The 14,525-nt window shown below is 38.1% G+C and overlaps 1 protein-coding gene across 1 annotated transcript in view; it reads right to left on the bottom strand.

Moving 5' to 3' along the window:
• Positions 1-14,525, bottom strand: part of LOC121875169 (zinc finger CCCH domain-containing protein 15 homolog) — a 63,991-nt gene that overhangs the window by 22,619 nt on the left and 26,847 nt on the right. The window contains exons 4-6 of the mRNA XM_042379608.1: positions 1,654-1,785; positions 1,410-1,529; positions 810-1,019 (exon numbers count right to left, since the gene is read on the bottom strand). Of these exons, the coding sequence (XP_042235542.1) occupies positions 810-1,019; positions 1,410-1,529; positions 1,654-1,785 (462 nt within the window). The remainder of the gene's footprint in view (positions 1-809; positions 1,020-1,409; positions 1,530-1,653; positions 1,786-14,525) is intronic.

Raw genomic sequence — 14,525 nt, 5'->3', positions numbered from 1 at the left:
AAATTATATATGGGTGATCAGTTCTGCATTAGTACAGTACTACAAGATCTACTAATCATAGCATCAACCATATTTAAGGTAGTGAAAAAATAAAAACAAAGAGACACTGGACAGGTGAATGAACACATTTATTAATGAAAACAATCATGATAATGGGAATCAAGCAGAGTAATATACTTCACCATTAATTATAGTGACTGTTTTAAATCATAAAGTAAAAACTGGGGCCAACAAGCTGAGTGGCAAATCTCCAGAGCATCCATTAACCTCACACCACTTGCTGCACTATTAAACTGACCTTACACAGTCTGCTTAATCATGTGACCACTTGAAACCATGTCCTAATAGGACCCCAATTATCAGGAAAATTAAAATTAAGCTTACAGATAAGTGCCATGTAATTTAAATGGAAAAAGCATTTGTAGCTCTACTTTTATTGTGCCTTTAAGTTTGGGATCCATAAGGACTGAGGTCAACTGGGCCCCAGGTCCTCGTAAAATATGGAAAATGAAGATCTTATCCCACTTAGCTTTAGGTGCCATTAAGTGTATAAATTATTTAGAAATGGGGGCACAATGGGCCATGTCATAGTGTATTACAACATTCTCCATGTAATGTGGATACAAGTCTCATAAGTAGCGATATATAGTTCAGTTTAACATTATCCATGATCAACAATGTGAATATCAAGAAAAATTAAAATTTTAAATGTTTTTGAGTGTAATTGGTACAGTATTGTCGATACCTACAGCCACATCCATACTAACACTGGTTAGAAAAATTCTCTTTTAACTTGGAGATTTACTTACGCCAAATTCTTTTCCCGAATAAAAGTCTCTCTTCTTCTTTTCCGAGTCTCTTTTCTCTTTATCTTCCTTCTCTTTTAGTTTCCTCTTCTTCCACGCTAAGAATGTCTCTAATGTAACTTTAGTTGTGTCGTGACCCAAGGCAGCTCGCTCACGTTCTACGAGGTCTTCCAAACTAATTTCTTCTTTCTGTTTCTCCATTTTCTTGCGATCCTGACAGCATAGAAATTAAAGGTTTCATTTAATATCCATGGTCATCCACTATCTATTACATGTACTGTAATCACAAACCAAGATGCTGAAGTTTATTTTAACTTTACATGGGCCAACTGGGCCATGGATCAAGAATGAAGGGCCAGTGAGTGATGGAAGTGAAGAATATCATGATACTGGTTATAATAGCTTATGACAAGGTAGATTATGTTAGATTAAGTAATGTTGGATCATATTAGGTAAGGTTAGCACAGTAAACCTCAAGGTGAAAAAACTTGGGGGCAGCATGAATCATCAAGTGATTCCAAAATCCTTAACCAAGTAGTTCAACCAATAAGCACGTCTACAATATGCATCATCAGGAAGAACTAACAAGGGCCCAGCACTCACCTTCTTTACTACAAAACCTGGAGGCAGAGCATGGCGATAAATACACGCAGTTCCATTTGGACAATCCCAGAACCAACCATATTTGCCATTTTCCACAGCATCCAAAAAATACTTGCAAACCTGTTAGGAAAAAAGACAAGAAAAAGTTTTATATAGTGTATGTGTCACCACAAAATAATTTTACTTTACCTGTACAATACAATACCATACCAGCAAAATTATATTCAGAGGAGAAAATACTCACAATTTCTGTTGAGGGTTTTAATTTTTCTTTTCCATGCTTCTTCTCCACAACATCTAAAAGTGTTGCCTCATCCCAGTCTGCACTTGTCTCATCCTTATCTCTTACATCAACATAGGCACTGCGCTTTTCACTCTGTAAAAAGAAAGCAAAGTACGTAAAATAATAATTATTTGATGTTTGTGGAGCTCATTTATTGGTAATTTATGGGTAAGTCAGCACTTTACAATTATCATTATGTTTTTCTTTTGGTAATTTTTTTTTATTATTCGAGGTAGTAAGTTCGAACAGAAATTCTGAACATCGGGCTACTTTTAAATAACCCAACAAATGAATTTGTCAATCTTGAATAGCCCCCAGTACATTCGCGTTACATTATAGAACAGCAAACCCTCGTTTAACCCACCCTCGAATAACCAACCCCCGCAATAACCAAGTCACAAATTTCCACAAATTGTTCTTACCTACAGTTGTAGGCCGCAAACCGACACAAGTGTCCTTCAAATCTTTTTACATTAGAATTTATTCTAATGTAACACTTTTCCTCTTCTTTTTGTGACCACAGCTGGACACACAAGGAAAATATAGAGTGATTGCTTTTGCAAGTCCTAAACTTAATGATGCCAAAACACATTATTCAGTAACGCATCTAGAAATGTTAGTTGTTGTTTGAGCACTGAAGAAGTTTAAAGACATAATTTTTGGTTATAAAATAACCGTCTATAGAGATCACGTGGCAGTGACAGAGCTGTTTCATGATAAAAATCTTTCAGGTACACTAGCACGCTGGTATCTGACCATTCAAGAGTTTGAACCCGAGTTCAATATTTTCGGGACCAGCGAATGTGGTCGCAAACGCTTTGTCCAGAAACATAGCACCAGTGATGCCTATATCATCGTTCTCCCACTTGCAATTAAGGGATGAACAACGACTCGATCCATTGTGGTCTACTATCATTTTTGCTCTATAGTCGGGGGAGGAGGCTAATCTTCCAAAGTTACCTCTTCCGTTCAATTAATTTGAACTATGACGAGACATACTCCTTCGCTCCAAGCAGACAACTGAGGGTACTGTATTGTTACACAAATTGTTGTACCTAATACACTTTGTGAAACGATACTAACGTTGTATCACGATGCTCCCCATGCAGGTCACCTCGGACGTGACAAATGTCTGGCGGAGGTCAGAAAGAAGTATTTTTGGAAAACTATGAAGAAAAACATAGAATTTCATATTGCTAAGTGTTTGTCATGTGCTCAGCATAAGTGTACTACAAGGTCACCAGCTCCAATTCTACAATATCCTACACCAGAACGTCCGATTAACACAGTCGCGATCAACTCCCGAGGAGTCATCAAGTGTGTGTGGATAATTTTTCTAGATTTGTGATTTTGGTCCCACTGAAGGATAAAACAGCCAAATCTGTGGCTTATGCCTTAGTTATTCACCTCATATGTCCTTTAACTATGCCCAAGGTTCTTCTCTCCGACAACGGATTAGAGTTCAAGAACCAACTTGTAGCACAAATATGTCGACAATACGACATCCAACAAAGTTTTATCACAGCCTATCATCCACAGGCTAATGGCCTTGTTGAAAGAACCAATTGCAAATCCTTAGAGATTCTTCGTCCAATAGCGAGTGAAATGCACTATACATGGGAAGCTTGGTTACCGCAAGTCGCCGCATCTATTAATGGGTCGATCAACAGCTCTACAGGCAAATCACCCTATTATATTGTTTATGGCATAGACAAACGTCTACCGTATGACATACTTACAGACAAGCCATGCCCAGTCTATAATGTAGACTATGTCGCTACCAAGCAAATCAACGTATTCACGGATATTCATGGCCAATTACGTAAACATTTAGCAGCATCACGCACTGAAATGATATACTGTACAAGCAATATAGACAAGCTAATCCTGTCGTGCTAGAAATAGGCGATGCCGTTATGGTGGGAGAACCTGAACGAAAGTCCAAGCTTTCACCCAAGTTTGACGGACCATTCCGTATTACAGTACAGTCAGTTCTGCTAAAACGCGATAGTTATGTTCTTGTAAAACATCGTGTTATATAAATTCGCGCAATAGAAATAACAGGGCTTATGGAGAAAATAGGGTTAGGTGCAGATTACTCAAAATCGAAAAAATTTATTAGTTAACCTAACACAAAGGATAGTGCAGTCTAAATAAATGTTACAGTCATATCTAATAATGAAATCATACTGTAAATGTAACACTTTACCTTGAAAAAATATGAATATAACTTGATGGGGGAGAAGGGTGATTTTGAGGTTGATAACATCGAGCTTCTCTTCAAGTGTTATAGCCTCTCTTTTACGATCATCACCAGGAATGCGATCGCCAGAACGCTTCTTGGAGACATTCTTCTTTACCATATTCCCAGTTAATACCACAAAATTGGAGAAATAGTAAGCAAAAATCGTGTTACAGCAAACAAGCGTTCGCGTTTTACAAATAACGTTCCTCTATTCATAAATCGCGCTAGAGCCAATTCGCGTTGTCAAAACACGCGTTATAGCTGAATTCACTGTACTGCCAAAGAAGCGTGCAACAAACTAAAAATTTTGAAGCCGAACTCTCAAACTTCAGATGTTGTTCATGCAGACAGACTTAAAAAGGTCCATTCAGATTCATTCCCAAGGAATGATAATGTCCCAGACACAACTGTTCAAACACGTCAAATACACCCCCCAGTGTATCTGATGATTATTGTTTAAAACTATGTTCTGTGAAACGTATATAATAATGTTCCTAACATTTCTACAATGATATTAACATACAAAGATTTCCGAGTCTAATCATTTATTTAAATTTCTATCATTTCATGAATTCAGTACTGTACCTACAGTGGATGATTCATTTCTTTTTCCAAGCATTTTGCATGCTACAAAAACTTCAGCTCAAGCTGTATCTATTAACAAAAACTAACTAATTGCAAGTATGGTTGATGCAGGTTTAGGACGAGCTTGAGTATGTGAAAATTCTTCTTGAAGCTTTACAAATAGCCAAGACGAGTAATTTTTGCAGATGAGATAGAAGAGTACAGTATATCCTTCTGTTACAGTCAACTCTAACACACACTATGCTTTCCTCATCCACGTAACTATGCTAGTGCAAAGCAAATTAATGCATGGCATGTAGAACCTTTCCCATTATACTGTTCTCTGATGACACACTGTTTACTCTGGATATACCAACCGATCTTTTACTAATAGATGAAGACTATTCTTTGTTAGAAGTGGATGATCTTAGGGTATTATCACAGTGTAAGTCGTCATGTATACATTTACACATATGCCCAGCCTATGTGCGCCCGTTTATTCTGCTGGAGAAGGAATATGCAAATTGGCGGTCATACAAATGTTCAAACAGCGCTGAAACAATGTAACCATACACCGATTTTCCAGGAAAAACTGTGTTTCATGCGCATCTACATAATGTTCAGTATATATATACAGTTGTACCCCACTTAACGCGGTCAATAGAACCCAGAGGGTCCCGTGTTAAGTGAAATCCGCGTTAAGTGAACAACAGAACATATGGGATTAATTCCAATAGAAACCGGCCCGACCCCCAAACTCCACTTTTTGAAGACACATAACTATGTTGTAGTAAAAATAACATCTTAATTTTATGATGGTACATGCACACAATTAATACTTAAGAGAAATAGAGAAATACAGTCGCCAAGTTAATGTCCATTCAAATAATGGACTCAACTCCCTCCCCCTCTCACACTACACTGCCGGCTCTTCCCTCTCTGAGAAATTTTTGGGGGAAAACCACTAAATTTTAATAAATAATACCTCAAACTAAAGTTAGGATAATACAATTGACATTGCTGGATTCCTTGTAAGACCAGGAATATTTTGAATATAAATGTCATATATTTTGCACAAAAGATAACATAGTTACTCAGAAAAAATTTTTTATCTAAAATTTGTATGTCTAATGCAAAATATATGATGTTTATATTCAAAATGATCACCAAATTATAAGAATTCCAGCAATGTAAATTATATTCTGGCCGGGTAATTTGTATGAATTTTATGAGCTAAAACAAATATCTTCAGTTAATAAAAAAAAAATAATCTTCACACACTATCTGTCAATCAAAGTACCCCACCTTGCCTCCCCCCCCTCTCCCAACCGCGCGGTCAGTCCCAACCCTCCCCCCCACCCCCCACCAATCATCCCTTCAGGAGAAGAGTGGGTGAAAAATTTAGATTTTAACATTTTGTATTAAATAATACCTCAGATTAAAGTTAGGATAATATAATTGACATTGCTGGATTCCTTGTAAGACCAGGAATATTTTGAATATAAACGTCATATATTTTGCACGAAAGATAACATACTTACTCAGATTAAACATTTTATCTAAAAATTTTATGTCTAATGCAAAATATATGATGTTTATATTCAAAATGATCATCAAATTATAAGAATTCCAGCAATGTAAATTATATTCTGACCGGGTAATTTGTATGAATTTTATGAGCTAAAACAAATATCTTCAGTTAATAAAAAAAAAAAATATTCTTCACAGGGTAACAGATGGTCGGTCGGTCCCTCCCTCCCCCCCACCCCCCACCAACCGTCCCAAGGAGATGTGTGGGAAAACCAGAATACTTAACTTTTTTGTAATAAATAATACCTCAAACTAAAGTTAGGATAATATAATTGACATTGCTGGATTCCTTGTAAGACCAGGAATATTTTGAATATAAATGTCATATATTTTGCACAAAAGATAACATAGTTACCCAGAGAAAAAATGTTATCTAAAATTTGTATGTCTAATGCAAAATATATGATGTTTATATTCAAAATGATCACCAAATTATAAGAATTCCAGCAATGTAAATTATATTCTGGCCGGGTAATTTGTATGAATTTTATGAGCTAAAACAGGCAGTCAGGCAGGGTGGAGGGTGGGGCAAATCTAAAAATAGCGTCTCGAGCCGGACACTCACCGCGTATATGATGAAAAAATCCGTGTTAAGTGAAAGTTCAGCTCTGGCGAGGCACCGCGTATATGATAAAACGCGTTAAGTGAAACCGCGTTAGGCGGGGTAATACTATGTATGTATGTATGTATATATATATATATATATATATATATATATATATATATATATATATATATATATATATATATGTATATACATACATACATATATATATATATATATATATATATATATATATTATATATATATATATATGTGTGTGTATATATATATATATATATATATATATATATATATATATATATATATATATATATATATATATATATATATATATATATATATATATATATATATATATATATATATATATATAAACTGATAACCACAAGGAAAGAAGAAAACACGAAGTTCCCAAGTGCTTTCGTGTAATACACATCTTCAGGGGTGAATACAGACTAAGGAGAAGTACAAAACAAGGTGTACATATACAGAGGAGGCTGAGATCAGGTCCACAATGGTCAGGTATTAGGTAATGACCCTACTAATCTTCAAAAAGCACCGCAGCAGTCGGTAGTCAGGTCAGAGGGTAAAGCGCTTGGGATCATGCGCACCCACAGTGATTTACTTGCATATACACCTAAACCCCGACTTACGACTATACGGACTTACGTCCAATGGTACTTACGACCTGCTTTGACCGTACGTCCATACGGGACATACGACTGCGACCGCTGTGACCAAAAATTTTTTCAAATGACGCGCGCATTTTCTATACCGAAACGTTTCCGTCCCGGGCGAGAGGGAGGGGTGTCTTGGGTCACCTCGTGGCTGCACTCACTCAGTGGAGCGCTTTGTTTGTGTTTGGCTATCGTATCCTATACTGATCGCGCTGTGAACTTTCGTTATTATTGTATTTAATTGACTTTATAATGACTGGAAAGCGTAAAAGTGAGAGTGCTGGTGGTACTCCAAGGAAAAGGAGACAGGCAATTACTTTTGAGATGAAACTGAAGATAATAACACAGTATGAGAATGGAAAAACAGTAGCAACAATCTCACGCGACCTAGGTTTCTCACACTCGACTATATCCACTATTCTGAAGGACAAGGAACGTATTCGTGAAGTAGTGAAAGGAACAACACCTATAAAGGGAACTATAATAACAAAGAAAAGACAAGGTCCTATCCACGATATGGAAAAATTATTGGTGATATGGATAGAAGACCAGATACAGAAGCGTGTACCCTTAAGTGTTCTAACCATACAGGCTAAAGCAAGAAGCCTGTTCCAAAGCCTGAAGGAGCAGGCAGGAGATGAATGTGATCAAACCTTTACAGGAAGTCAAGGGTGGTTTGATAGATTTAAAAAACGCTACAGTCTACACAGTGTTAAGGTGAGTGGAGAGGCAGCTAGTGCCGATGTTGGTGCTGCCGAAGCTTTTAAGGAGGAGTTAGATGATGTGATTGTGGAAGGGAATTATTTGCCAGAGCAAATATTCAATGTGGATGAGACTGGATTATTGTGGAAACGCATGCCTGACCGGACATACATCCACAAAGAGGCAAAAAAAAATGCCCGGATTCAAGGCATTCAAGGACAGAATTACACTTCTGTTGGGGGGAATGTTGCTGGTTTCAAGCTAAAGCCCTTCATGATCTATCATTCAGAGAACCCCAGGGCTTTTAAACATGTCAGCAAGCACACACTGCCAGTGTTTTATCGCAGTAACAAGAAAGCCTGGATGACCCTAGTACTATTTGAGGATTGGTTCATGACTTGTTTCATTCCACGAGCCAAGGAGTATTGTCTGCAACAAAGGATTCCATTCAAGATTTTACTGATTTTGGATAATGCTCCGGGACACCCACCACACCTGGACGACATGCACCCTGATGTTAAGGTAGTGTACATGCCACCTAACACTACCTCTATCATCCAACCCATGGATCAAGGTGCTATTTCTGCCTTTAAAGCATATTATTTACGCACGACCTTCGCTCAGGCTGTTGCTGCTACTGAAGGTGAGAAAACGCTCAGACAGTTTTGGAAGGAGTACAACATTTTGTCATGTATAAAGAACATTAGTGCAGCATGGGATCAGGTTACAAAACATTGCATGAATGGAATATGGAAGAAAATCCTGAAAAGATATGTGAACAGTTTCAAAGGATTTAATGAAAGTGAAGTTATTTTGGATATTAGTAACAAGATAGTGGACTTAGGTAAACAGCTGGAGTTAGAAATTGATACTGAAGATGTTGGACAGTTGGTTGAAAGTGTAGCAGAAGAGCTCAGTAACGAGGATCTTATTGAACTAGATGCACAGAAAGTTGCAGAGGAAGAAGAGAGACAAAATGTAGAAGAAGAGCCTGCACCCCCCAAAAAGTTTTCAGTGAAACATATGGCAGAGGCATTTGCTACAATTAATAAAGCAATGCAAATGTTTGATGACATGGATCAAAATTATGAGCGTTATGCCAAAGTTGACAGAATGATCCAAGATTCACTTGCTTGCTACAGAGAAATTTATAATGAAAAGAAAAAGAAAACTGTGCAGTCTAAATTGGACACCTATTTCAAGAAGTCCCCCAGTACTGGCTCCTCACGCCCCACCAGTGCTGTCTCTTCACTCCCTCAAGATGATCCAATACCTTCAACCAGCAAGTTACCCCTGTACATAAACCTGTCTGAAGAAAGCGACATTGATGACCCACCCAGCCCTGTCTCCTCTTCTGCTTCTTCCAATTAATATAGTCTCCATGTATCCTGTAAATAGAAAATTATGGGGCTCTGTGTGCATTCAGCTGACTACATTTAAGGTAAGTGCTCAGTCACACTGTATCCATTCCTCATTATTTATTACTTTTACTGTACTGTATCCATTCCTCATTATTTTTTACGTTTAGTGTACTGTATTTCATTGTATATTTTTAAAAAAAATTTGAAAAAAAAAAAATTTTGAATTTTTTATTTTTGAAAATTTTATTTCTTTTATTTTTTATTTTATCTATATCGGACTTACGACCATATCGGACTTACGACCTGGATTTGGGTCCCTAACCCCGTCGTAAGTCGGGGTATATATATATATATATACAGTCTCGTCGGTTAATACGTCACATATATCCGTGCCCCCCCTCCCCAAAAAGTGGCGCCTGCTGGACCACCACTCCACGACCCTGGCTGGAACGATGATCCTCCCCATACTGGTCAGATATTATGTGTTAAGGGACTGAGGCACTCTCTTTTTCTTAACAAAATGATTTGGAACAAATAATCAAACACCCTACACGTTCTGATCGACACGATCAACTTGCTAACATTCTTGATCTTTGTTTTACCTCTAACCCTCACATTATTCATACTCAATTTTTGCTCTTAGGGTCTTCTGATCACAACCTTATTTCTATTAAATCAAACTGCACACCACCTCCCCCACCCCTCTAAACGCCAACTATGGCACTATCGAGGGCAAGCTGGCAATCCTATGCCAATTCTTGACCGACTTTCCTGGGATGACCGTTGCTTTTTCCACTCACCAGTATGTAAAGGACAGCATTGCTGGGTTATACAGAGTGGTATGAGTGCATTTATCCCATCTTCTACCAAAAACTTTCACATTACAATCATGGTATAATCGCTCCTGCTCTCCTGCTTACAGGGTGAGAGATAGAGCATATCTGAGCTATGAAACTATCTCCTTCTCCTATTACCCACACCTCTTTCATTACTTCTAGGAATCGCTAGAAGGCTGAGGTCAGAGGCCAAGCTGAACTTTATTAAAGAGAGACCGCTGTCCTGACTAATTCTTCCTCTAGTAAATCCTTCTAGTCCTTAACTAAAAACATCTGTAAATAACTTCTGCACGCCTCTCTTTCCTCCCCCTTCCTCACCCAATAACTCTATAGCCAACTCTCCCCTGACAAAGCCAACCTCTTTGGCACCTTATTTCCCTCCTTAATTCCCCTTAGACGATTCCCACTCTATCCCTCCTACCCCTGCACCTCCTACTGAACCTATGCACTTTCCTATAATCTCCACTGCAGGGTTGCCGTGTGTTATCCAGGTTGATGTGAGTAAGGCGCTAGATCTTAACACCGTGTTCTGAGGGAGTATGCTGAAGCCCTGCCCTGTGCTTGCTTGCCTCTTTGCCTTTGCCTCAAAAACCAAAACTTTTCTCCTTCTTCTGGAAGCATGCCTTGGTTCAGCCCATCCCAAAGAAGGGTGACCATTCTAACCCCATTGCCCTAACTTCATCCCTCTCCAAGATTTTCGAAACTATCTTGAACTCCCATTTTCCGGCCACCTTGAACGCTTTTGTCAGATCACCAGTATGGCTTTCGCCAGGCGAGATCTACTGGTGATCTGCTCTCCTATATTGCACCTATCTTTGGTCATCCTCTCTTAGGGACTATGGGGAAACTTTTGTCGTGGCCTCGACATTCCAAAGCATTTGACAGGGTACAAGTACAAGTCTTTAAGTATCTAAACTTCCCTCTTTTTGATTCTCTCCCCACTTTGTTCTCTCATCTCTGCTTTCTTTCCTTGAGAACCCATCCATGGCAGTTGTTGTAGATGGATCGATTTCTCATTTTCTATCAATAGTGGCGTCCTACAGGGTTCCTGTTCTTTCTTTTCACCAACTCTTCCTTCTTTTTATCAATGATTTACTTCACACTACAACTAATTTGTCCATTCTACGCTTGATGATTCCACTCTTTCCTCACATTTTCCCTCCTCCTAAACTCCTCAAACTAGATCTGTTTCTAGAACTGATATCATTACTTCTATCAATGCGATCTGTGTAGCATCTCTGGAGTGAGGAGATACAAACTTGGTCAAGTTCATTAGTAACAAACTCATTTACCACTACTGTACACTTTGTAAATTAGGACGCATCTCCCACCACTACATTTTAGGACGCTTATCATCCTCCCAAATTCTGAATAAATTTATTAGGCCTCCATTTCCTCCAATATGTCCTCGGAAATCACACATCCTTAGTATAACTAAAGCTGCCTCCCCGAAAAGTTGGGAATGCTGTACCGATGCCGCTATTACTACTACTCACCGAAGCAGTTGCTCCAAGTATGTAAGGGATTCATTCGCCCCAACTTGAGTACTGCTCTCATATCTGGGGTGGCTCTTTTCTTCTGTCCAACTATTAGATAGGGTGGAATCAAAGGCATTTCATCTTATTAACTCTCCTCCTTTTACTCAACAATCTCTTCCCTTTCTCTCTCTTCTCACGCTAATGTTGCTTCACTCTCTCTCTTTTTACAGGTACTTTAACGGGCAAATGTTCAGTGGATTTGCATCCTGTGTACCGGGCAAGGTTGTGTCTCGTGAACACACGCCTTGCCGCTGTGCCCACCGTTGCGGATGTCGGTCACAATTTGAGAATAACCCTTATAGTACCTCCTTTTCTTTCTTCACACAGCCAAATCCGTGGAATGCCTGGCCTTCTGTGTTTCCATGCCTACAATCTGTCTCAATTTTAAAAAGCTGGTTTCTGCACTGCGGTGTAGATTAATACAGTATAACCTTTTCTTTTTTTTCTATATTTTCACAATTTCTTTCCGTTTCTCCCCAGGCCCTGTGTGTGGGTCATTTGATTTGACTCCAGTCTCGGATGTACACCTCTATAAAAAAAAAAAAATGCTTCCTTAACTTAGGGCTTTTATAAGCAATTGCCTACAGGTGAAATGTTAACCTACATCTATTGAGGATAAAATCTTTCACCTACAAATTGGACAATAACACAATTGCTGTAAATCCAGACATATCTAGTTGCCTCAACAATTGCAAGCTGCACCAAGGTAATTTCAAATTCTGTGGCATTACTAAAAATAGTAAAGTTTCTGGTGCAGTCTAAGATTAAGAGAGAAAACGGAGGACTCAGGCGTCCTGATGCAACAGAAAACGGTCTCGTATGACGGGGGACCAAATTAAAAAAGCATAGCTACATGTTTTGTGGACTACAATATTAAGCGTACCCTTTTCATCACTTTGTAATAAACCTAGCCATGCCTATGTGTGTTTATGATATTTACCATAACATTATATATATATTTAGTGGGTCTAAATGGTCGTAAAATGGGAAACTTGGGGTTGGGTCTTGGGTAAATGAACCAATTAGAATAAATCCCATAGGTTCTGTACTTTCGTTATCGGCGGGGTCCCAATTAGGCGCGATAACCAAGGGATGACTGTACTGTACTGTATATACTTGTGACACTGGCCAGTTGCTTCTGGTGTTATGGTACAGGGGTACCAAGTGACAGCACTAGGATCCCGCTTCCTCTATCAAGGAATAAACAATTAAAATTTAAATTGAAAAAAAAAAAAAATTCAAATAATGGGACCTAGCGAACCGAAATGTACCTAGAGCGGGCACAGTCACGTATGCATCTCGTATTCTTATAGATTGTGCGGCCAGGCGTACGTTATCTAGTGAATTTAGTCAATATTGTACAGTAACAATGGACCTAAGTGCAAACCTGTATTGTACATGTACTAAATGATTACGGTACTAAAATTGTTATGTCTATTGCAAATATAGCTTGTTTATACAGGTATTCAAATAAATTACTATCTTACAAGAATCCCTCCAATGTAAGTTATATTCACCCAGGTCGTTTGGGTGGCAAATTATGAGAAGAGCTTAGTCACTCTTAAGTAATGATAAATAAACACGCAGGCAGGCCTTCAGCGCCAACTGTCAAATCTTATCTCAAATAAATAAACAAACAAACGCCAGACATTCTGTCACCTCACCTCCCGCCCCCTCCCTCCCAGACAAAAGATTGGTGATTTCTTTATGTTTATTTTATATAATATCTCAGACTAAAGTTAGGATAATATAATTTGCATTGCTGAAATCCTTGCAAGACAGAGATTAATTTGAATATAAGCGTCATATATTTTGCTCAAGATATAAAAAATTTAGTACATTAGTGTACAATACTGTAGTACATTTTATAAAAAGTTTTTCAACTGTATTTTTGGGTAGATTTACATAAATTTCTTCATTTATTTTCATCCATTTACATGCACACACCATACTAAAAGAAACGTAAAAGAAATAAAATTAGTGCAAAGCTGGAGTGCACATGTACTAATTTGATTACGGTACTAAAATTGTTATGTCTAGTGCGAATTACAACATGTTTATATTCAAATAAATCAGTATCTTACAAGAATCCCAGCTATGTTAATTATATTCTCCCAGGTCATATCACTGGCATTTTAAAATGAGAGAAGCTTAGTAGGACTGTTAAATAAACACACAGAGACCTTCGCCTCAAACTTATCACCTCAACCCCCCCAACCCCTCGCTGGGTGGCGTGGCTGGCAGTCCCCCCTCCCCCCCAGCCAGGCTTTTAGGCTTACAGTTTTTATCTTATATAATATCTCAGACTAAAGTTAGGAGATTATAATTTGCATTGCTGGAATCCTTGCAAGACAGCCAATAATTTGAATATAAACGTCATATATTTTGCTCAAGAGATAAAAATTGTTGTACATTAGTGTACAGTACTGTAGTACATTTTATAAAAAAGTTTTTCAACTGTATTTTTGGGTAGATTTACATAGATTTCTTAGTGCAAAGCTGGAGTGCACATGTACTAATTTGATTACGGTACTAAAATTGTTTTGTCTAGTGCAAATTATAGCATGTTTATATTCAAATTAATCAGTATGTTACAAGAATCCCAGCTATGTTAATTATATTCACCCAGGTCATTTCACTGGCTTTTTATAAGAGAGAAGCTTAGTCACTTAAGAACTGATAAATATACACGCGTTAGACCTGGGCCTGTGCCAACTGTCAAACGTACTACCTCCCCTCCCCCCACGCCCCCTCT

Source organism: Homarus americanus, unplaced genomic scaffold, assembly GCF_018991925.1.
Source record: "Homarus americanus isolate GMGI-L3 unplaced genomic scaffold, GMGI_Hamer_2.0 scaffold36970, whole genome shotgun sequence".
Classification (NCBI taxonomy): domain Eukaryota; kingdom Metazoa; phylum Arthropoda; class Malacostraca; order Decapoda; family Nephropidae; genus Homarus; species Homarus americanus.
Note: the sequence above shows the minus strand (reverse complement) of the source record. Positions and strands in the feature narration are given on the sequence as shown.